The sequence below is a fragment of the Hylobates moloch genome, unplaced genomic scaffold, assembly GCF_009828535.3.
Source record: "Hylobates moloch isolate HMO894 unplaced genomic scaffold, HMol_V3 SCAFFOLD_21, whole genome shotgun sequence".
Lineage (NCBI taxonomy): Eukaryota > Metazoa > Chordata > Mammalia > Primates > Hylobatidae > Hylobates > Hylobates moloch.
In genome coordinates, this window is record NW_026652296.1 from 26,583,620 (window position 1) to 26,608,620 (window position 25,001).

The following is a 25,001-nucleotide window of genomic DNA, read 5'->3' on the forward strand; positions in this document are numbered from 1 at the left end:
GCGTGGTTGTTTCTCCTCAGGAGATGTTATCTCTCCTGGGAGAAGAGCGGGAAGATACTTCGGTTTCTGACCTCCCAAGCAGAAAACCAGCCGTCAAATTTCTTACGAAGTAAAAACCCTTAGCGAGGTGAGCGCCTCTAGCTCCAACTCAGAATTTCTCAAACACCATGACGCCCCGGGGTCCTGTGGGAAACTAAAGCTCCAGCGGGTTCATATGACTCAGTGTCTAACCTACTACCCTAACCCAGGAGGAAGGGACCTCAATTCACTCTACAAGCAGCGCAAAAGAACGCTCCAAAAGGCTGAGGCAATATCAACAACCGAATCTTCTTCCGGCTGCAGCTCGCTCAAACGCCGCGCACAGGTTGCTGGGCGGCTACAGAGCAAGCACAACCCTCTTATAAGTGGACTGCAAGTCCCGGCATGCCTGGCGATGCGGCGTCGCCTGGTAACTCGCGCCACACGAAGCGCGCTAGGTTGGCTCTTCTGCGCGCCTGCGCCTTGGCGAGCTCTGCGCAGGCGCATTTCCAACGCTTGGAGGAGAGGGCGGGGTGTAGTTCCCCTTCGCTGATGCAAGAGCCTAGTGCGGTGGTGGGAGAGGTATCGGCAGGGGCAGCGCTACCGCCGGGGCCTGGGGCTGACCCGTCTGACATCCCGTCCGTGGCGAGCCCACTCGAGCCGCAGCCATGTCTGGGGACGAGGTGAGGATCTGAGCCCCGCGTTAGGGCTAAGGATTGAGGCGAGAAGCCGAACCCACTCCAGTGTGGGAGAACGGGCCTGCGGCCTAGCAGCCGGCCGCCGCCATGTGGGGCAGCCGCGCCTAGGCGGCCCGGAGCGGTAGAGCCGGCAAGGACTCTGGATCCGCAGGCTTGGCCGCAGCCCGCTTTCCTCAGGGCGGCGGTGCCCCTGCCGTGGTTGGCGTTTCCGGAATGGAGAGCACACGTTGAGTCGCCCTCCCGGAAGGGGCTCGAATGCCCGCTTAATAACCCCGAACGAGACTGGGGCTAGCGATCCCTGCATTCCTTTCTGCTGGGCACTGCCGCCCCAGCTCGCCTCACTGGGTGCCAGGGGTGCCGCGACGAGCCTCTCTTGGCTTGGTATAACGCCCTCGTTAAAACTTTCTAGGCTGTCTTGTCGGGGCCGGTATCCCGCCCTTGTTTGCCTTCCTAGCATTGTTTTTTAAAAAGACGAGGGGGTGATGGGGTTAGAACGAGAGAAAAAGATTCTGCAGCCTCAGGAAGTGACTGACCTTCCCGGAAAGTTTCCGGGCGAGCCCCCGAGCTTCCCTTAACAGAGGGCTACCAGCAACGTGAGCGGGAAGTCCGGGCTGTGAAGTTGGCTGTATCTTTTTCTACCGTGGTACTTGGATCTCAGTGAATTTCCTCAAATCCCTTTACCTCAGATTTATCCTGGTTGATATAACATCTAACGACTTAAAATGAAGTTCACGTTAAGTACTCCCAGTAGGTATTGCTTAACATTGGGGGAAGGCCCCGTAAGGTGTTGAGAATTTCCTCAGGCAATAGGAAGCCTTGATCACAAGGGCAAAGGAATAGTCGAGAAAGGCCAGTAAATGTGCTCACAGGAAGTAGAATAATCTCCAGTTTGGTTAGCGTTAAGGGGTGAACACTTGCCAAGCAGGTAATGACTAGTTCATGGAGGGCTGTGAAGACGAAGTTAAGGAATTTGGAATGTATTCTGGACGGGATTCCAGTCTCTTACTTGGTTCTCACGACAGTCCTGTAAAATAGGTCTATTGTTGTGCCCATTTTAGAGATGAAAAATTTGAGTGTTACAGAGTTGTATAATGCCCATGATCAAATACTAAGTGGCTGAACCAGTGGAATTCCAGATTGACTAGGATCTTAATGGCTTAGAGAAACTGAAAGTTTGTATATGGTCCTTGGCGGTTATAGACATTGCTCTAGGCTGCTGTATTTCAAAAGTTCTGAGAGTGGCAGTGTTTCACCCTTGTTTTGTTTCTACTCAATTTTCAAACTTCTCATAACCTTTGGCAAATAGAGTACTTAAGTGTGCAAGATTCCATGGGGTGTTATTCTGTGTATGGGTCAACTAGTTGACACAGAAGGTAGAAAGAAATAGGACCGGCCGGGCACGGTGGCTCAAGCCTGTAATCCCAGCACTTTGGGAGGCTGAGGCGGGCGGATCACGAGGTCAGGAGATCGAGACCATCCTGGCTAACACGGTGAAACCCCGTCTCTACTAAAAATACAAAAAATTAGCCGGGCGTGTTGGCGGGCGCCTGTAGTCCCAGCTACTCGGGAGGCTGAGGCAGGAGAATGGCGTGAACCCGGGAGGCGGAGCTTGCAGTGAGCCGAGATCGCGCCACTGCACTCCAGCCTGGGCGACAGAGCGAGACTCTGTCTCAAAAAAAAAAAAAAAACAGAAATAGGACCATCAACATAGTGACTTGGAGGGTTAGAGGGATCATTTTTAGCAGTGGGATTAGGTTTTGAAAGAAGTGGAATATGAATGCATTACTACTGGATGAACAGAATTTTGTGAAGCAAAGATGGTAGAACCAGCATTTCGGCATAGGACTTTGGAAGCCAATAAAGTATTAGTTTGGCCACTTAGGGGTGCCAGTCCAACTGCATTTTACAGGAAACCAGGGCCGAGGGAGATTAACTTGTCCAAGATCATGCAGAAAGTTAGTAGGACTAGAACCCTGTTCTTTGGCTTCCATTCTGCCAGGTAGAAGTTAGGAGTAGAGAGAGGTATGAAGAATAGGGTATAGGGCCTGGTTCCTGTAGTGCTGTTGACTAGGTAAGTATTTTTAGGCCATTCCTTTGGCTACTGGCTACTGTACAGACTTGTGAGGATCAGGTGAAACTCTACTTGAAAATGATTTATAAACTGCCAAGGACTTTCCCAGAGTGGAAGTAATCCTGCCTGGTGGTCAGGCTAGACAATTAAAGAGGCTACTATTAAAAAGTAATTTTCTGTTTTATTCATATTTCTGTTTTTTTCTTTCTTTTTTTTTTTTTTGAGATGGAATTTCACACTGTCGCTGGGCTGGAGTGCAGTGGCGTGATCTCGGCTCACCGCAACCTCCGCCTCCTGGGTTCAAGCAATTCTCCTGCCTCAGCCTCCCGAGTAGCTGGGATTACAGGCGCCCGCCACCATGCCCAGCTAATTTTTTTTTTTTTTTTTTGTATTTTTAGTAGAGACGGGGTTTCACTATGTTGGTCTTGAACTCCTGACCTTCTGATTCGCCTGCCTCAGCCTCCTGAAGTGCTGGGATTACAGGCGTGAACCACCATGCCCAGCCTTCTGTTTTTGGTGTGTTTTTTTTATGTATAATTGAAATAAACTGCACACATTTATTTTTAAACCTGGTAATTAAGCCAAAAACTCGCCAGAACATAACCATTTTCAACCGAGAAGAACTATGATTTTTGTTTGTTTGTTTGTTTGTTTTGCTTTTTTTAGAGACAGGGTCTCGCTCTTGTTTCCCAGGCTGGAGTGCGGTGGCACAATCATAGGTCACTGCGGCCTCTCACCTGGGCTCAGGGGATCCTCCTGCCTCAGCCTCGAAAGTAGCTGGGACTACACGCGCATGCTCTTGCACCCACTAATTTTTTAATTTTTGTAGAAATGAGGTCTTGCTTTGTTGCCCAAGCTAGTCTTGAACTCCTGGCCTCAAACAGTCTTCCTGCCTCAGTCTCCCAACATGGAACTATGATCTTTAAAAAGCAGAATCCTAGAAATATGGCTGCTACCTGGTAAGGGAAAAGAAAAATCCCCTAATCAATAGGCATTCGGTATTTTTCAGACCATTTGTTAAAAGCACCTTCAATATTTAATACTTGCCTGCTTACTACTAGGTCCCATTCACAAGGAGTCAGAACATTGGGTTTTCATAAAATATGGGAAGGTGTTTTTGCAAAAAGAAGCTTTAAATTAAAAAAAAAAAGTTTTTGATTCAAAATGGGATGTGTGTTGTGTGAAGTTTATGAAACACAAAAGAATACAAAGAAAAACAGCAGAATCTAAGCCAGGCGTGGTGGCATTCACATGTAGTCTCAGCTACTCAGGAGGCTGAGGCCAGGAGTTCGAGGCTGCAATGCACTATAATTACAATTGAGAGTAGTCACTACATTTCAGCCTGGGCAACAAAGTGAGACTCCCGTCCCTAAAAAAAAAAAAAAAGTCCCACAATCCTATCACACAGAATGGCAGCACTTAGCATTTGTTCTGGTCACCTTTGGAAGGAACTTTTAGATCAATGTCTTGCTTCTCTGTGGGTTCTTTTGTGACTCACACCTGCTTCTGGGTATAGTATGACTATAAAGTTGATTTCTTGGGTAAGGTATGATCTATGAGAAGAGGCTTCTAATTTGATGAGCATTTCAGCGTAATTTTAGCTGGTATACCTTTTCTTTGCCCTCTCCAACCAAACGTGAGAAGTTGAAAATAGAAAATTTATGCTTTTGAAGGCTTTGTTGTGAACCTAAAATATAACTCACGTGATCTGTAGTTTTCCATAAGTGCACTGTCAACAGCTATTTGCTTTTCAAATCCAAACTAGTCTCATAAAAGAAAACCAATTTGGAGTGTAGTCAGCCTATAATTTGGAAGCTAGAGATGAAAGTCTTAAAAAGCCATGATTTTAGTCAAGACTAATAACATGGCCTCATTCTCTGGGGAGGTCTGCTTTGGGTGCTGCTTAGGGATCCCTGGTCCTTATTTGTAAACTGTACTTTGCAGGATGGTATGAATAAAATAAGGCAATGAGTATGTATGTTAAGTATCCAGACAGTAATTGAGAGAGATGTTAATTATTTCAGTTTATGATTCCTGCATGTTTATTATCCTTTACAAGGCTACAACCAAACTGTTTAGCTGTAGACCATAAGGTTTTTCAGGGGATAAAAAGGCACTTGTGAGGCTGTCTTCTAGTGATATCAGGATCCTTTCCATCTTTAGTCTGTCTTGATGAATAATGGTTAAAAGGCAGTTAATAGTCTAGGGAACTTGATGCTTGAAAAAATGCAATAAATGGATTGTAATCCCTTCCAGAACTAAATTTATAGTGTCTAGAGTTTTGTCTGTCTTTTTGCCAAGTCTCCCTATTTCTAGAATGAAGATGAAATGTAGCTACTTCCCTGTATTATCGCTGTACTCCTTGCAGGGTGACCCAGGGCTCAATAGTGGGTCAGCAGTGGGGGACTCTTTCCTCTTTGCTCTTCTATCTTGGTAGGGACACTTCTTTAAGTTGGCCAGATAATGTTCTTCAGACTGACTGCATTTCAGATTTAATTATTTATACAATTGGATCCTTGTTAAGGGAGAAGAGACTAACTTTGAAAATGCTTTGCAAATACCATACTTCTCTACTGGGCAAGGACAGTAACTATATTACCTTATTACAGACTGTAGCTTGGTTTCAGTCTAGTTTCATTAATGATCTTGGGACATAAATAAGTTTATGTTGGAATCAATTTTGGGAAGCATTTGAGTGTTTTATATGTTTGGGAAATTAGAGCACCTGAGTTGATGAAATTTCAGTGATAGGAATCAAGAGAAAACCATGCTTTGTGAATGGTAAAGTATTGTATAAATTACAATTACTAATATTTATCGAGTACTTATGTGCCAGGCACTATGGCAAGTGTTTTACATTTACATCTTTAACCCTCCTAGTAACCTTGTGTGGTTTGTTGTCATTCTGCCACTTGTTTCCATTTTACAGATGAGCCGTGGAATAACACAGGTACAAGCCAGAGTCAGAATTTGAATCGAGTCAGATGGGCTCCAGACTTGTGCTTTTAAACACTTTACTATTGCGCTGTCCACAGCAGATCACTAGGCAAAATGCTGAATTTAAGCATGGTATTAATAGAATATGGAGAGAGATTGGTAAGGGGTTCAGGAAAAAAAATACTTGGGATTTGAATCAGGTTCTATTTGACTTTAAGACCCTGCACTTTCTTTTTTTCTTTTTCTTTTTCTTTTTTTTCCGAGACCAAGTCTTGCTCTGTCACCCAGGCTGGAGTGCAGTGGCACGATCTCGGCTCACTGCAAGCTCTACCACCCGGGTTCACACCATTCTCCTGCCTCAGCCTCCCGAGTAGCTAGGACTACAGGCACCTGCCACCTTCTGCTAATTTTTAATATTTTTAGTAGAGACGGGGTTTTACCATGTTAGCCAGGATGGTCTTGATCTCCTGACCTCGTGATCCGCCCTCCTCGGCCTCCCAAAGTACTGGGATTACAGGCGTGAGCCACCGCGCCCGGCCTCCTGCACTTTCTACTCTATCAGGTGTCTGCCCTGTATGTTGTTTAAACTCTTATGTCTAGATAACTTTTCTTTCTTCAAGTGATCAATGCAAGCAGATAGTCTACAAATTATAAATTAGTTTTTCACCTATTCTATAGTGGACATTTAGATAAAAATAAGAGAATTTTTGGCAAGGCATGGTCCTCACACCTGTAATCCTAACACTGGGAGGCTGAAGCTGGTGGATCATTTGAGCCCAGGAGTTCGAGACCAGCTTGGGGAGCATGATGAAATCCCATCAATACTAAAAATACAAAAAATAGCTGGGTGTGGTGGTGCACTCCTGTGATTCCAGCTACTCAGGAAATTGAGGTGGGAGGATGGTGTGAGTCTGGGAGGTCAAGGTTGGATTCAGCTGAGATCATGCCACTGCACTCCAACCTGGGCAGCAGAGCCAGACCCTGTTTCATTTAAAAAAAAAAAAAAAAAAGAACCTTTAATGTTAAACAAAAAGCAGAGTGAAATGTTTTATAGAGGTTTCTCTTACTCAGAGATTTGCTATATGAAGAGTTGCTGATGGATTTCCTTGAAGATTTGTAGTTAAAAAAAAGTTTGTTTTTTTAATCAGGTCAAAAGTCTCTCAAGTCTCTGTGTAGCAGCCCCAAGTTACCAACCTTGAATAAAACATTGATACCCCTGGCCAGGTGCGGTGGCTTACACCTGTAATTCCATTGCTTTGTGTGGCCGAGGTGGGAGGATTGTTTGCGCCTGGCAGTTTGTGACCACCTGGGACAACAGAGGGAGACCGCGTCTCTACAAAATAATTAGCTGGGCGTGGTAGCACATGCTTGTGGTCCCAGCTACTTAGGCAGCTAAGATGGTAGGATCACTTGAGTCCAGAAGGTTGAGGTTGCAGTGAGCTGTGATCATGCCACTGCACTCCATCCTGGGCGACAGTGAGACCCTGTCTCAAAGAAAAAACAATACAAAAAAATTTACACCCTGCTGAGGTATTGTTTTCCTATATCTATAAAGTGAGGGGCAATAGCATAGATTGTTGCCAGAGTCCCTTCCCTAAATTCCATGATTCATTCAAACGTCCAAATTTGCTCATGAAACTGAAAGTGAAGTATCTGTGATACTTTACAAATTGAAAGATGTGTACGTGTTTCAGTTCCCCTGATTTAAGAGTAACAAGAAGGTTGGGTGGACAATTTATTTTATTTTTTGGTAAACTCCCCTTTGGTGTTTTAATGTATCACATACTCTTTTAAGAGTATGCCTTTTGAGGATAAAGCATATTTGGAATGTGAGCATCATTAAAAACAATCATTGGGTCCCTTTTTGTTTTTTGTCTTTTAAACAGATGATTTTTGATCCTACTATGAGCAAGAAGAAAAAGAAGAAGAAGAAGCCTTTTATGTTAGATGAGGAAGGGGATACCCAAACAGAGGAAACCCAGCCTTCAGAAACAAAAGAAGTGGAGCCAGAGCCAACTGAGGACAAAGATTTGGAAGCTGATGAAGAGGACACTAGGAAAAAAGGTGAGTGGTTGATGTGAGAGAGTTACTGTTGTCCTAGAAGCCCTGGTTCTATGAGCGTTTTGGCTTTTGTATATGCAGCGACCTCTCAGCCTGAGAAGGCTGTTCCAGTGAAGTCAAGGCCATCAGTGGTCTGTATGCAGTGGACCTTTTTAGATTTCTGATAGGCTTGTCGCAGGGACGTTCCCATTTAATTCACAAGTTGCAAAGATGATGAAACCTTGCCGTTCCAGAGCTGGTTTCCCAGTTTAACCCATCAGGTCTTTTCTCTGACTTTTTAATGGTAGTTGTATTTGAATGTGGGCAGAAAGAAATAGTACTAAGATAGGCAGTTTTGTGTCTTAGCAAGTCTGAAAATGTGTATGAGAGATGAAAATTATAGCCTAAAGTATTTGGGGTTAGACAACAGCTTTAGTTACTTACCCCTGTGCTATAACATAGACATAATTTGACTATTAGAGAGAAATGATTCTATAAACATTATTTGTGTCTGTTGAATATAACACTGTGCCAGGATAGAGAAAACTGACATTCACTGAGCATCTGCCCTGTGCTAAGTGTCTTCTACATGTTTAAAACAAACTTGGAAAGTAACTCATTCCTGTCGTAATAAGATAAAATGGATTTGTAAATAGTTTCTTGAAAAACCTTGTAGCAGAGGGATCCTAAAATATTTCTAGTTTATAACATGGCAGGTCAAATGGAAAACTTGTTGAACAGAACCTATTATTACTCATTAATGGTAGGTAAAATTTCACTGATAACTAGTATTTACTGCACAGCTTTATTTTAATGAATGTGAATAATTTGTTAGGCCTTTTGATGATTCATTGATTCAATAAAATGTTGAGCTAGACAGTAGAATTTAGGTGAACAAGGCATAGACTCTTAGTATTGAGTAGGGAGATAGATAAGCAAGCTGGTAATAAGTACCTCAGTTGGGGTAAGCAGAAGATACTATCCAAGCACTCTGGGGATACCTAACCCAGTTGTGGGGAAAGATGGATAAGCTTAGAGAAGGCTTTGGTGGAAGTAATTTAACCAAGATCCTGCGAGATGGAGGTAAGAGGACCCATGGGAAGGTTTGGAGGTGAGAGACCTCACGTACATTGCACTAGGAACTGAAAGTAGGTTAGTAGGGTTAGAACCAGGGATTGAAGTGAGGAAGTGAGGACGGCAAGAAGCAGAAGTGGGAGATAAAGTTGGAGAGTTGGAAATTGTGTTAGAGCTCTGACTTTGTCTTGGGAACCATGAAGAGTGATATGGTCAGATTACTAAGTAAATATTCTCAACATGGTCCCCTAACCAGATTTTTCCTATAGATCTTTGAGATGACCTACCATTTCGTTTTTCAGAACCATAACTTTTGTGGCCGGGCGCGGTGGCTCACGCCTGTAATCCCAGCACTTTGGGAGGCTGAGGCAGGCGGGTCATGAAGTCAGGAGAGCAAGACCATCCTGGCTAACGTGGTGAAGCCCTGTCTCTACTTAAAAAAATACAAAAAATTAGCTGGGCGTGGTGGCACATGCGTGTAGTCCTAGCTACTCGGGAGGCTGAGGCAGGAGAACCGCTTGAACCTGGGAGGCAGAGGTTGCAGTGAGCCGAGATTGCGCCACTGCACTCCAGCCTAGGCGACAGAGCAAGACTCCATCTCAAAAAAAAAAAAAAAAAAAAAGAACCATAACTTTTGTGATTGTGGAGGGACTAATTAATACTCAGTCAATCTTTTCTGGTGACTTGATTAATTGCTGAACTATGTTTGTGTAACTCATAATTTGATGCTTTGCCTTTTAGTTGTTAATAATTATGCCTTGGTCTTTTTAGATGCTTCTGATGATCTAGATGACTTGAACTTCTTTAATCAAAAGAAAAAGAAGAAAAAAACTAAAAAGATATTTGATATTGATGAAGCTGAAGAAGGTGTAAAGGTAGTATTGCTTTCTTGTTGAAGGTAAAATTTGACCTCTTGTAAGGTTGCTAATGGCTGATGTTTCCCTCTCTTTGACTCATCTCTTACTAGCTTTGTTTGCTTTTGTGATTAGCACTTAATTGCCACTGGTAGCGTCATTTTCTTGGGAGTGTGTCTGACTAGGTATCTTAAAGGGACTGTGGTTCAAGGAATTTAAACTTAGGTCTTACATGTTGTATTGTATGCCATTAAGATGATCACAAAATGTCCCTTGTCCTTAACTATACTGAGATTTTTGGCTGTGGAGAACTATTTCTTTTTTTTTTTTTTTTTTTTTTTTTTTTGAGACAGAGTCTCGCTGTCGCCCAGGCTGGAGTGCAGTGGCGCGATCTTGGCTCACTGCAGGCTCCGCCCCCCCGGGGTTCACGCCATTCTCCTGCCTCAGCCTCCAGAGTAGCTGGGACTACAGGCGCCTGCCACCTCGCCCGGCTAATTTTTTGTATTTTTTTAGTAGAGACGGGGTTTCACTGTGTTAGCCAGGATGGTCTTGATCTCCTGACCTCATGATCCGCCCGCCTCGGCCTCCCAAAGTGCTGGGATTACAGGCGTGAGCCACCGCGCCCGGCCGGAGAACTATTTCTATGAGTGAGAAATCCTTTTGAGCAAATATTCCTTTGGTTTCTTAAACTTTTGGTAAGATATTGAATATACACAAATTCATACGTGTACCTCTGAGCAGCAAAGAATGAACCACAGTGGTGGTTGGTAGCTGATGACAATGTGGCCTGTAGGCAAACCAGAGCACTCAGGCTAGTTTTACGGAGTTCTCTGATCTTGTGGATACTTGAGACCCTGTGAGTCTTATTACTGAATTGATTTCTAATACAAATATCTCAAAATTCTTTTGGACAGGGAGTAACAGGTGGGCAGGAAGGTGAATAGGAGGGAGGGTGGGTGGATGGATGAAAGGGGAAGGAGCTGAAGATCTGTTTTCCTCCCTAGAGTTACCATTTTAAAGACCTTGCCTAGGAATCACTTTAGCAGAATCCACACATCTATTTCTAAAACCCAAGATAATAGCAGTACACACACTCACTCACATAGAGTACACGCACACACAACAGCAAACATACACCAAATATCTCGTGCCCTCTACTCAAAATTTTCTTTGATAAGTAGTTTGTTTGCTCAAACTCAAGTGAATAAAGTATATCCCACATGTAGCAGGAAATGTATACAGTAATTCATTGAGTTTTAGAAATAATGTCATAATTTTATGGCAGTTAATTCAGTAAATAAGTATGAGTGATTACAGCAAGTCAAGCATTTGAAGCATTGTGTGGTAATTGCTAGAGTACTGAAATGAGTAAGATATTTTTCCTGTTTGCAGATATTTTGGTTCAAGGATAATTTAGAATCCTTGAGAACAAGCTGGTTTTATCTGGATTCATCTTGTTCTCTCCCTGTTTGGGGATTCTCTTTTCCTTCTACTATAGGGAAATTGAGAAAAATGCTCAGATTATAATGAGAAATGGGATTTAAATATCCTGGGTAACAGGGCGACACGTAGAGATGTGCTATAGAAAGTTTTGGTTAACAAGGCTTTGTTGGTTGATTCCTCCAGTAGCTTTTATTGGGAGATTAGCTCTAAATAAGTGCTGGAATACTGTTTTTGAAGTCATAACATAAGAGGATGTTAGAGGTATCCTGGTCATCAGGCAAGGCATGGACATTCACTTGAAGGGTTTTTGAGATCCTGGGCTACTCTCCCACCTGAATTTTCAGACCATCGAAGGGCTTTTGAAAAGCCTTGAAAAATACTTTGCAGACTGGGCGTGCTGTCTCATGCCTGTAATCTCAGCACTTTGGGAGGCTGAGGTGGGCAGATCACCTGAGGTCAGGAGTTCAAGACCAATCTGGCCAACATGGTGAAACCCCATTTCTACTAAAAATACAAAAATTAGCTGGGTGTGGTGGTGCACACCTGTAGTCCCAGCTACTTAGGAGGCTGAGGCAGGAGAATCGCTTGAACCCAGCAGGTAGAGGTTGCGGTAAGCTGAGATAGTGCCACTGCACTCCTGCCTGGGCGACAGAGCGAGACTCTGTCTCAAAAAAAAAAAAAAAAAAAATTCTTTTTGCCATTCTCCACCTTCTGCTGTGTCTTGGTGTCATGGAAGTAGATCTTACTGGGATAAAATAATAATAGTATAGCACTAGAAGTTGGCTAGTATATGCTAACTTATATTCAGCATTTCTAAGTTCTTATTTATTGACTTAGAGACTAGGTGAGTGAGTATCTGGTGTCCTGTTTGTATGGTATGTAGCTAATACCATGGGCAGATTTATTTATTTATTTTTTTGAGACAAAGTCTCACTCTGTCGCCCAGGCTAGAGTGCAGTGGCGCGATCTCGGTTCACTGCACCCTCCGTCTCCTGGGCTCAGGCATCCCTCAGCCTCCCGAATAGCTGGGTTTACAGGCACCCGCCACCACGCTAGGCTAATTTTTGTATTTTTAGTAGAGAGGGGGTTTCACCATGTTGGCCAGGCTGGTCTCAAACTCCCGATCTCAGGTGATCTGCCTGCCTTGGCCTCCCAAAGTGCTGGGATGACAGGTGTGAGCCACTGCGCCCGGCTGGCAGATCGGTCTTGATAGCCACATGTGGCTGGCAGATTGGTCTTGATAGCCACATGTGGCTGGCAGATCGGTCTTGATAGCCACATGTGGCTGGCAGATTGGTCTTGATAGCCACATGTGGCACTAAGACTACACAGCTGGATTTGGGATCCCGAATCTGAGCTTTATTTACTCCCAGCTATTCCAACTTTTCTGCTGGTAAGATTTCTGACATGACTGTAGCCATTGTCCCAGTTCAGGATGTAGGCACACACAAAATCGATATTAATTAATGAGTAAGGTTGACAGCACAGTTCAGGATAGGGAGCTGGATAAGCTGGTAAAGGAAGGAGAAATCAGAAAGCTGGAAACTGAGACTGGCCTTTTCTGCCCTTCTGGGATGTTTATGACTCATTTCTAGGTTTTAATATGCCCTGTTTACATCCATGCCTCTGGCAACTAATCTTGGGGTCAAGCTTTACTTTGTTTCCATTCCATTCTATCACTTGATCCTAATTCCCCATGGCTTCTGCCTTTCCCTCTTTGATAATGTCATCTATTGGAGTGATGCCCAAAGACCACGCCACAGACTGGTGCCAGGCTGACTGGTATAATAAAAAATAAATATTTGTTCTTTATGTTCTTGGCTCACAACTGCTAAAATCCTTGGAATCTCCAAAGTGATAACAGGGTCTTTGGTATGGTAATGAGATTTCTGAAATGACTGTAGCCATTGTCCCAGTTCAAGATGTAGGCACACACAAAATAGATATTAATTAATGAGTAAGGGAGCAGGGATCCCTTATCTGGGGATCCCTAGATAGCTTTAGGATGGGGGCTGGTCATCAGAAGGACAAAGCTATGATTTTAGAGGGTTGGAACTTTCAGTGGTCCTCTTGCCACCTCCAGAGAGGGAAGGTCTGGAGATTGAGCTCAGTCACCAGTGGTAATAATGTACTCAGTTGGCCGGGTGTAGTGGCTCACACCTGTAATCCCAGCACTTTGGGAGGCCTGGGCAGGTGGATCACCTGAGGTCAGGAGTTTGAGACCAGCCTGGCCAGTATGGTAAAACCCCGTTTCTACTAAAAATACAAAAATTAGCTAGGTGTGGTGGCGTGTGCCTCCAGTCCCAGCTACTCAGGAGGCTGAGGTAGAAGAACCACTTGAACCCGAGAGGCGGAGGTTGCAGTAAGCCAAGATCACGCCACTGCACTCCAGCCTGGGTTACAGAGTGAGACTCCGTCTCAAAATAATAATAATAATAATAAATAAATAATGTAATCAGTTGGTCATGCCTTTGTAATGAAACCCCTAGACATGGGTTCGGAGAGCTAACATGCTGGTGAGCACAGCAAGGTGCTAGGAGGGTGGTGTCCCTGGCATGGCAGCTCCACGCCTGCCTTTCTTGCCACCCCTCAGCTCCCACCCCCATACCTTGTCCTATGCATTGCTTATGTTTGGCTGTTTGTGAGTTGTATCCTTTATAATAAATTGGCAGTAGTAAGTACTTTCCTAAGTTCTATGAGTCGTTTTGGCAAATTATTGACTCTTGGTGGCGAATGTGGGAACTTCCGAGTTTATAGCCATGTTGGACAGAGAAGCAGGCAGCATGGGGACCCAATACGTGGTGACTAGCATCTGAAGTGAAGGCAGTCTTGAGGAACTGAGCCCTTAAACCTGTGAAATCTGATGATAACTCTGGATAGTGTGTGTCTGAATTAAACTGGAGGACACCTAATTGGCATTGGAGGGTTGATGTGGAAAAAGACATATTTGGTGTCACCCGGAAAAATCTTTCCCAATGACTGTATCAAAATCACTTAAAAACTTCTTTAAAATACTCCTGAACCCTGTTCCTGCTGAAGATCGTCAATCTGATTTAAACTTTTAAATTTTCTCAAGTGATTCTTTTTTTTTTTTTTTTTTGAGACAGAGTTTCCCTCTTGTTGCCCAGGCTGGAGTGCAGTGGCACGATCTCAACTCACTGCAACCTCTGCTTCCTGGGTTCAAGCGATTCCTCTCAAGTAGCTGGGATTACAGGTGCCCGCCACCACACCCAACTAATTTTTGTATCTTTAGTAGAGATGGGGTTTTACCATGTTGGCCAGGATGGTCTTGAACTCCTGACCTCAGGGATCCACCTGCCTCGATGTCCCAAAGTGCTGGGATTATAGGCGTGAGCCACGGCGCCTGGCCTCTGCTGTGATTCTGACAGTAGTCTGGTTTGGAAACAAGGACAATAATTATAAGATCCTAAGGCTGAAGAATAAAGAGATGGATGAGGGGGAAAGATCCCACAAGTGTCTTGAAGAATTCACAATTCAAATGGCAGAGTCTCTGTGAGCCAGTTTGGTTCTTCTCTGACAGGCGTTTCTTATCTGTAACTTCAATTTTGAATATGTGATCTTTTTCCCCTGCCAAAATAATGTCAGCCCACGTCATTTTTAAAAAAGAACAGGCTGGGTGTGGTGGCTCATGCCTGTAATCCCAGCATTTTGGGAGGCCAGGGCAGGAGGATCTCTTGAGGCCAGGAGTTTGAGACTAGCCTGAGCAACAAAGCCAGACTTCATCTCAACAGAAAATGTAATAAAATAAATAAAAAAGAATAGTCCCAGTATCAAATGTTCAGACTCATCTCACTTTCTTAGGATCTTAAGATTGAAAGTGATGTTCAAGAACCAACTGAACCAGAGGATGACCTTGACATTATGCTTGGCAATAAAAAGAAGAAAAAGAAGAATGTTAAGTTCCCAGATGAGGATGAAATACTAGAGAAAGATGAAGGTAATGCTGAGGACTCAGCAGCACATTTAGAGGTTACTCAAGCCTTTGGCCCTGATCTCCTTGATGGGGGTGGGGGGTGCTTTTAAAATTTTTTTCTTGCCCTTTATTTCTACTGCCTAATAATGGAAGCTGAAAGGAAACAGTGTCTGGCTTGATAATGGCAGTTAAAGAATTTGTCAACTGTGATTACATTAAAAACATACTGATTCAGGCTTGGGAAAATTACTATAACCGAATTTTTTTTTTTTTTTTTTTGAGACGGAGTCTCACTCTTGTCGCCCAAGCTGGAGTGCAATGGCACGATCTTGGCTCACCGCAACCTCCGCCTACTGGGTTCAAGCAATTCTCCCGCCTCAGCCTCCCGAGTAGCTGGGATTATAGGCATTCGCCACCACTCCTGGCTAATTTTGTATGTTTAGTAGAGATGGGGGTTTCTCCATGTTGGTCAGGCAGGTCTCGAACTCCCAACCTCAGGTGATCCGCCCGCCTCGGCCTCCCAAAGTGCTGGGGATTACAGGCGTGAGCCACAGCGCCCGGCCCCGATTTTTTAATAAAAATTTTTTTTTTAAAGTTCTGTTTACAGTTTTATTAGTTTCTCAGTGCTATAGGGTCTTTAGAGAACTTCTGTCAGTAGATGAGTTTTATGGATGTTGATGTTTCTTAAGTGCTCAAAACAGTTGGACTCTTCTTCCTCTAATTATTCCGATGCATTATTTTATCTTCGGTTTGTTAAATTAAGAAATATTTCAGTATGTTATCGACTCCTAATTAGAGAGGTCTCTATTAAGGGCCTTTTGAAAGTCATAACATCCCTGTTTCTAAGGAAAAGGGTTGTGAACTTTGGTTTCTTTATGCTTAAGGCTGTTGTGAATGCAGCTGTGGAAGGGAAGACAAATGTCTTTGAAACTTTTCATTTCTCTAGACCCAGCCCCACTTTTGTATTGTAGTAGGGCCCACCCCTCATTCTTAAAATCTTTTTTATCTATAGCTCTAGAAGATGAAGACAACAAAAAAGATGATGGTATCTCATTCAGTAATCAGACAGGCCCTGCTTGGGCAGGCTCAGAAAGAGACTACACATACGAGGAGGTAAGACAAAATCTGTTGTGAAAAGGGGCTAAGCTATTCACTAGTGCTCAAAGAAAAGCAAGATAAATCCTCTTGGAAGGGCCATTGAAGTAATGACTGATGGTGGAACAGATGCAGAAGTCACACAGCCAGTGCACAGCAACTCCTGGTGTGCACCCGTGGGGCAGCCTGCCCAGAGTGCAGCAGTCATTGTAGTACTATTCACTGTCCCCACCTGAATTTGTGGACTGCTGAGGGCATGCAGCCCTCTAGGAATTAGGAGGGCGGTGGTGAGAGTAGCTAATTTAGGGCCAGGGTAGTCTGGAGTTTTTTAGTTTGGGCTTTCCTGAATCTTACTTTTCCATGTATCATGTACTTTCCCACAGAAACAACAGAATGAGTAGTTGTTCATTCATTCATTTCACTTTGGACAAGGAGTTGCTGAGCATCTATAATGAACTAAATGCTGATTGGGGATGAACCTCTGCCCTCAAGGAGCTCCCAGACTTGTAGTTATGCATGTGTATATTTAATCAGAAGTGAAGTATTTGCTGTTAAGCAACGTGACTCAAAGGGGAACTTTATACCCCTGCAGTTACTAAGTGTATTCATGAATACCACTTTATTTTTATAGCTGCTGAATCGAGTGTTCAACATCATGAGGGAAAAGAATCCAGATATGGTTGCTGGGGAGAAAAGGAAATTTGTCATGAAACCTCCACAGGTCGTCCGAGTAGGAACCAAGAAAACTTCTTTTGTCAACTTTACAGATATCTGTAAACTGTAAGTTGGTTAATGGAGTACCTTCATCCCAAATACCAGATTCTCATTGCAGTTTTAAGAATGTTAAATGCCCTTATTGTCGACTTTATTATAGATGGAAAGAATACACAGGTGTAGGGGTTGAGGGAGTTCACAGTTCAAGCCTGTCATTTTCTTCAATTCATAAGTCTCAGGGCTATTTTATTTTATTAAAGATAGGGTCTTGCTTTGTCGCCCAGGCTGGAATGCAGTGGAGTGGTCATGGCTCACTGCAGCCTCAATCTCCTGGGCTTCAGCAGTTCTCCTGCCTCAGCCTGCTAAGTAGCTGAGACCACAGGTGCACACCACCGTGCCTGACCAATTAAAAAAAAAAAATTTTTTTTTTTTTTTGTAGAAACGTGGTCTTGCTGTGTTGCCCAGGAGGGCTTGTTTTTTTTTTTTTTTTTGAGATGGAGTCTCGCTCTCTCGCCCAGGCTGGAGTGCAGCGGCGCAATCTCGGCTCACTGCAAGCTCCGCCTCCCCGGGTTCACACCATTCTCCTGCCTCAGCCTCCCGAGTAGCTGGGACTACAGGCGCCCGCCACCACACCCGGCTAATTTTTTGTATTTTTAGTAGAGACGGCATTTCACCGTTTTAGCCAGGATGGTCTCGATCTCCTGACCTCGTGATCTGCCCGCCTCGGCCTCCCAAGTGCTGGGATTACAGGTGTGAGCCACCGTGCCCGGCCAGGAGGGCTTGTTTTATTAGTGCATTCAGAGGTGAGAGAAATCAACTCATGCTGACCCACTGAGGATGGATCCTACTAGATGTACTGAAGAGTGAGGAGGCTCAATGTAGTCCTCACACAGGAGACTTGGAGCCCAGGGAGTGGAAAGGCTCCCTTTCTTTAGCTAAAGAAAATGGAAAATCATCTGCAAAGTCCACCATTAAGAGGTAGATAACTGCTGGGCGGGGTAGCTCACGCCTGTAATCCCACCACTTTGGGAGGCCGAGGTGGGTGGATCACAAGGTCAAGAGTTTAAGACTAGGCTGGCCAACATAGTGAAACCCCTCTCTACTAAAAAATACAAAAAATAAGCCAGGCGTGGTGGCACGTGCCTGTAATCCCAGCTACGCAGGAGGCTGAGGCAGGAGAATCGCTTGAACCTGGGAGGCAGAGGTTGCAGTGAGCTGAGATTGTGCCATTGCACTACAGCCTAGGCAATAGTGTGAGACTGTCTCAAAAAAAAAAAGAGAGGTAGATAACTTATCATAGTTTAATATTTTTATGTTTAGCCAGTTTTATGTACATATTTTAAAAATAAATTGCTATCATACTGGTTTTTAACCTTTTTCTCAATACATTGTGAAAGTTTTACTCATGTCATTAGTCTGAATAAGTGTTTTAAATAGCTACACAACATATTTTAACAGTTCCATAAGTTGGACATGGCTGCTCCCAGGTTTTTATTATCAGAGGCAAAACTTCACCGAACATCTTTATACACGTATCTTTGCAGTAGCTCAGAATAGAATCTTTAGGCAAGATGAAATTGCTGAGTTAAAAGGAATGGATATTTTTATGGCAAACATTAGCACATTGCTTTCTAGCAAGGTCGTGCCAGTTCATACTCCCGCTAGCAATGTAGGAGCTTACCTATTTTATTATATCTTTACCAGTTCTCACCCATTGCATTTTGGGGAAAAATAGCTTAAAAATTGTTGTAGTTAGCACCTGCTTGTTGGAACAAGTTCAAACAGTGCCACAGTATAGATTTAAAAAATGAAATGAAAATATTGAATGGCATTGCTCTATATTTTTTATTTTATATGTGTGTGTACATTTTTTTTTTTATATTGAGATTTCTAAAAGTAGAATACACCCTTGAATGGATTTATTTAACCACTCCTCTAGTTGGTGAATATTTAAGATGTTTCCATTTTTCTGTTATGCTACCATGGAACCCTTCTAGACATACACTTTCTTTTAGTGAAAATTTTAAACAGGAAATATATATGGATTAACATATATATATATTTATTAGCCTGTTTGATAACATCCAAGTATCCATCACCTAGGTTTGGTATATGTTGAACTTTTGACACATTTGCTTCAGATTTTTTTTACTTCTTTAAAAAGAAGATTTTATGCTATTTTATGACAGTCTCAAAAACAAAAGAAAAAAGGTGGTTTTATAGTTATAATTAAGGCCACCTTTGTATCTTTTCCTGGCCCCCTTTTCCTTCCCAGAGGAAGTTGTTATTCTCTAAAGTCGGTGTTTATGTTTTCCATCCTTGTTTCTAGATGCTTACTCATATGTATGTAGTCACAAAATGTAATATGGTCTTATGGGCATTGAAGTGTAAACAAGTGGTATCTGGCTCAGCTCATACCTGTAATCCTGGCACTTTGGGAAGCTGAGACAGGAGGATCATTTGAGGCCATGAGTTCCATACCAGTCTGGGCAACATAGTGAGACCCCATCTCTACACAGAAACTAAAGAATTAGACAGGCATGGTGGCACACACCTGTAGTCCTAGCTACTTGGGAGGCTGAGATGGGAGGATGGCTTGAGCTCAGGAGTTTGAGGTTACAGTGAGCTATGAACATCAGTGCACTCCAGCCTGGGCAATACAACAAGACCCTGTCTCTTAACAATAAAAAAAAGTGGTGTCATATACTGTATCTTTATTTTGAAGTTTAAATAAACGATGCAGTGAAATTTACCTAATAGCTAAATAATCACAGATCAAAACAATGAACAGATTTTTTAGAAGTTTGGTGAGATTTCCATGAGAGATAAGGTTTATATATTTTGATTTTCTTTTTAGATTACATCGTCAGCCCAAACATCTCCTTGCATTTTTGTTGGCTGAATTGGGTACAAGGTAAGAAACTATATACATTTACATACAGTACTGCTGCACATTTCATAAGAATCTTTCTTGAAAAGGTATATGTAACACACTTAGAGAAAACATTCACCTGATTATTAGAGAAACTTTTAGGCCAGTGGAGGAGTGAAATCACTTCATTTCTGTGGGAGAGCTTGGCTGCTTAGGAATAGGGCACAGAGTTGACATCTGAACAGGCCTGCTGGTGTACCAATGAGAGGACCACAGAACTGCCATGTTTAGACTTTCCTGTTACTAATTGAAACTCTTGAGTCTTTTTATGGAGCAAATATTAGATTTTTAGAGGAATCAGTTTTCTTAAAGTCAGACTTTTTTTTCCTAAATTGGTAACAGGCTGTTGAAGAAATACAGCTAGTAAATTGATGAGTGGCACTGGAGAAACCATTGAAACAGGGATCTGTGATGAAATAGGTACTTACCTGTCTTCAGGGCTCACCTTTTGAAGGCACTGAGCAAGTCATTCCCATACAGGAAGGCCAAGATCTCACGGAGCCCATGCCAATAAGTTTGACTACTATCTGGAAGCCTAATGTTCCTTTAAAAATAAGTAATGTAGAGTAGGTCATGATAATGATGACTAATGCATATTGAGCACCTCTTGTGTGCCAAGTGCTTTTTTGGGTGCCATCTCAATCTTCACAATAGTTCTATGAAGTAGAAAGTAATATTCCTATCTTCACATTTGGAAACAGGTTCAGTAAAGTGAAATTGTAGTTGGTCACATAGCTAGTTAGTGGCACAGTCAAGATAGATACAATCAGGTCTGTCTGTCCCTGCAGCTTGATCACCTCACAGGCTTGACACCTGTGCCTCACTGGCAGTACAGAGATAATTAAGGTGTTCTCTTCCTACTGTCTTTAAACTGTTGTTGGGATTTGCTACACTTGGTGTGGGGTTAAGGAGTAATTTACTTGACCGTGGTGGATACGTAGGCTCTGTTGTAGAAGAATTGTGGGTGGTTTTGTTTGTTTGTTTTTTTTTTTTTTTTTTGAGACAGTCTCGCTCTGTCACCCAGGCTGGAATGCAGTGGCCCGATCTTGGCTTACTGCAAGCTCCGCCTTCCGGGTTCACGCCATTCTCCTGCCTCAGCCTGTCGAGTAGCTGGGACTACAGGCGCCCGCCACCACGCCTGGCTAATTTTTTGTATTTTTAGTAGAGACAGGGTTTCACCGTGTTAGCCAGGATGGTCTCGATCTCCTGACCTTGTGATCCGCCCGCCTCGGCCTCCCAAAGTGCTGGGATTACAGGCGTGAGCCACTGCGCCCGGAGTGCTTTAAATATAAATTTGTTACCATCGTTGTTTATTTGTAACTTGCACAAACTAATGAAGGAGCAAAAGCTAATGTTGTTTTTTTCTATTGTTAGAATAATCTAGAGATTTTTAGAGGTGGGATAAACTATTATAACAAGTTGTGGCTAGTAAACTTATGGTCAGTGGGTTAAATGGGTTTTTGAGAAAATTCCATTTCTTTTGACAGTGAATGAAAAAGAATTTCTGCATCAAGCATTGGAATCACTGTAGCCTGGAGATTAAGGGTTACAATCTGTGGAGGAGGAAATTTAACCCTGCCTGACTGAATTTTGTTGTTTCACTTTATGACTTATAATTTTGAATGAATGATAATATCTAGCCTAGAGCTTTGCTTTCTCAAAAGTGCCTGCCAACAGTTCCTATCAAACAGTTTATCATTAAGTACCGTTGACAGTTTGTGGCTTGTGAGTCAACTATCCTTTTTTTTCTTGAAACAGCTTTATTGAGATAACAGCTTACAAATTTAAAGTATATAATCCAGGGGAGTCCCACTCGGACGTCCGTCTCTCTCGCAAGAGAGAGAGAGCTATTCTTTCTCTTTCTTTTGCCTATTAAACCTCCACCCTTGGACACCCCCCCAAAAATATATATATAAAAATAAAATAGGCCAGGCGCGGTGGCTCACGCTTGTAATCCCGGCACTTTGGGAGGCCGAGGCGGGCAGATCACGAGGTCAGGAGATCGAGACCACAGTGAAACCCCATCTCTACTAAAAATACAAAAAATTAGCCAGGCGTGGTGGCGGGCGCCTGTAGTCCCAGCTACTCGGAGAGGCTGAGGCAGGAGAATGGCGTGAACCCGGGAGGCGGAGCTTGCAGTGAGCCGAGACTGCGCCACTGCACTCCAGCCTGGGCGATAGAGTGAGACTCCGTCTCAAAAAAAAATAAATAAATAAATAAAAATAAAATAAAATATACAATCCAATGGGTTTTTTTTTTTTTTTGAGATTGAGTCGTGCTCTGTCGCCCAGGCTGGAGTGCAGTGGCACAGATCTTGGCTCACTGCAACCTCTGCCTCCCAGGTTCAAGCAATTCTCCTGTCTCGGCCTCCCCAGTAGCTGGGACTATAGGCGCACACCACCATGCCTGGCTAATTTTTTTGTATTTGTAGTAGAGACGGGGTTTCACCATATTGGTCAGGCTGGTGATCAACTCACCTCGGCCTCCCAAAGTGCTGGGATTACAGGCGTGAGCCACCACACCTGGCCTCAATGGTTTTTCATATGATCACATTAAAATTAATATGTATAACTGCTACCACAATCAATTTTAGTATATTTTTATCAACTATACTTTTAACCATGCCTGAATCAAAATATTTGGTGCTTAGAATTTTAAAAAACAAATGTAGCCCCTTTCATGTTTTTATATTTCTAGCTCTCTCCTTTGCCTTGCTTTGTACATGGTATGATGCAGTAAAAGATTTTTTCCTTTGTTGGATGGACTGTCACACACAATGAAGGAATCAGTTTGTTTTAGACTTAAAATCAATTATAAATCTGATTGTTATCACTGGAGAGTTAATTGGATTTGATGTTGTATGGGTACATCATTAGACGCAAACTATTTAATTAAAAATAAATTTTGAGGCTGGGCGTGGTGGCCTACACCTGTAATCCCAGCAGTTTGGGAGGCCATAGTGGGAGGATCACTTGAGTCCAGTAGTTTGAGACCAGCCTGGGCAACATAGGGAGACTCCTCCATCTCTACCAAAAAAAAAAAAAAAATTAGCAGGGCCCAGTGGGGAGTGCCTGTAGTCCTAGTAGGCTTAGGTGGGAGGATTGCTTGAGCCTGGGAGATTGAAGGTGCAGTGAGCCATGATCGCACCACTGCACTCCCGTCTGGGTGACAGAGTGAGACCTGTCTCATAAATAAATAATTTTGGGAAACCAAGTAGTATAGCACCAGTCCTAGAGTTTATCCTATGCTACTGAATATATTTTAAATTTTAAAGGTGCTGGAATTTGATTCCTTTAGGAAAAAACAATAATAATGGAGATATTTTTGTTTTCTTTCATAGTGGTTCTATAGATGGTAATAACCAACTTGTAATCAAAGGAAGATTCCAACAGAAACAGATAGAAAATGTCTTGAGAAGATATATCAGTAAGTGTGTAATTAATTTCATTTGATCACCCTGAAATGTTCTCATCAGGCTGCAGTGTTGTAGGAAGAGCCATTTGATTGCAGTGAGCTGGGAAAAGCTGGCCTTAAAAAGATCAGAGACAAAATGATAGTGAAAGGGAGGTGGCTCTTGACTACTAACTAGGGGTATAGAGAAGGATTTGGATTTTTAAAGAAAGTCCAGCTGATTGAAGCTGCTGGTTGATTGTAGGGCTAAAGGCCAAGTCAGAGAAACTTGCCTGTGATTCAGGCCTGGCCTTGGCCCCTTTTGTTCCTAGTTATTTAAAATTGGCATGTCTGTTAACATGTTTGAGTGGCTCTCCTCTAGACAGAAACGAGAATACGCAAGCTGGCAGGCTTCCTTGAATCCTGGGGCATTGAGTATCAGCCCATGTTTAGTGCCGGAAGTGCCACAGTGGACAGCTTGTGTTTTCTTACCCCTTGAATAGCTGAGCTTCCCTGGTCTGGGTGCCCAGGTAAATTTATCAGCCTGGGCTTGTGGAGTTCTTTGTAGATGTATTTAAGAAGGCAGAAACTTCTCTACCTCACTGTGGCTACCAGCTAATTCTGTGTGTTGCTTTATTTGCAGAGGAATATGTCACTTGTCACACATGCCGATCACCGGACACAATCCTGCAGAAGGACACGCGACTCTATTTCCTACAGTGCGAAACTTGTCATTCTAGATGTTCTGTTGCCAGTATCAAAACCGGCTTCCAGGCTGTCACGGGCAAGCGAGCACAGCTCCGTGCCAAAGCTAACTAATTTGCTAATCACTGATTTTGCAAAGCTTGTTGTGGAGATGTGGCTGGACAGGTTTGCCATCAGAGTGGATATACCGTTGTATTAAAAACAAGAAAAAAGCTGCCAAGATTTGGCGAGTGGTTGGTTGGTCTGAAGTCCTTGCAAGACGCTGATGCTCAAGCTGTTGACATACTCATTGCCTACTTTAACACCTGTCAGAGAAACATGATATGGGGTAAGGAGGTGCTTTTTTAAAATCGTTCATAGACTTCTGTAAAATGCAAGATAAATTAAAGTTATTATAACAGTGATTCTTTCAATTTGGTTTGTCCTTCAGTTTTCTTTTCTATAAATGTGCTTGGTGAAATCAGCAAGAAACCAACCATATAAAAACAGTGTGTGCCGGGCTCTGACTGAGAAACTGGCATGTGTTTCATCTGGGCAGCCATTTCTCTTCTCTGCTTCTCTTGAGATACATAGTTAAAGTAGACACGGCCTCCCACGCGAGTGTAGTGGGACCTTGAGACTTAGGAGGATTGCCTGTTTTCAGTGTCCAGGGAATGACTCCATAGATTTGAATTCTTTTCCGTATGTGAGGATGGTTGCTACCACCTCACCGCCAAGTCCTCCCCCAGCTGTTACCACATGAGGGAATACAAGGTGCTAGGTACCCTCCTTCCTCGTTGGCCACTAAGAGGTCTTAGAAACATAGCCTGTAAATGTGTCTTGTAACTGGCACACTAAGAAAGATCCTAGTTGAGCATCTCTGTTGGTGAGGAAGCGGTATGTGTGCAGTTCAGGAAACTCCTCCAAGAAGAGGAGTCCAAACGGATGCCAGAGGAAGCTTTCCGTTTTCCTAGCCAACTTGTGTTCTGGGTTTGAAAAAGACCCACCACAGATGCTTTTCTATTTTCTGATTTAAAAGTCGCTTTTGAATATGACCATGAGAAACCAAGAAATGCTGCTTGTGTGGTGCTCTGCTTCCTGAGGATTTGGCTGGAAG

The 25,001-nt window shown here is 43.1% G+C and overlaps 1 protein-coding gene across 1 annotated transcript; it reads left to right on the top strand.

The window, feature by feature from the left end:
* Positions 1-528: 528 nt before the first annotated feature.
* EIF2S2 (eukaryotic translation initiation factor 2 subunit beta) lies at positions 529-24,318 on the top strand. The gene is made up of 9 exons (XM_032142802.2): positions 529-701; positions 7,611-7,788; positions 9,610-9,713; positions 14,958-15,093; positions 16,082-16,182; positions 16,796-16,944; positions 19,736-19,792; positions 23,151-23,236; positions 23,844-24,318. Exons 1-9 carry the CDS (start codon positions 687-689, stop codon positions 24,017-24,019), a joined length of 1,002 nt encoding a protein of 333 aa, XP_031998693.1. The 5' UTR covers positions 529-686; the 3' UTR covers positions 24,020-24,318.
* Positions 24,319-25,001: the final 683 nt, after the last annotated feature.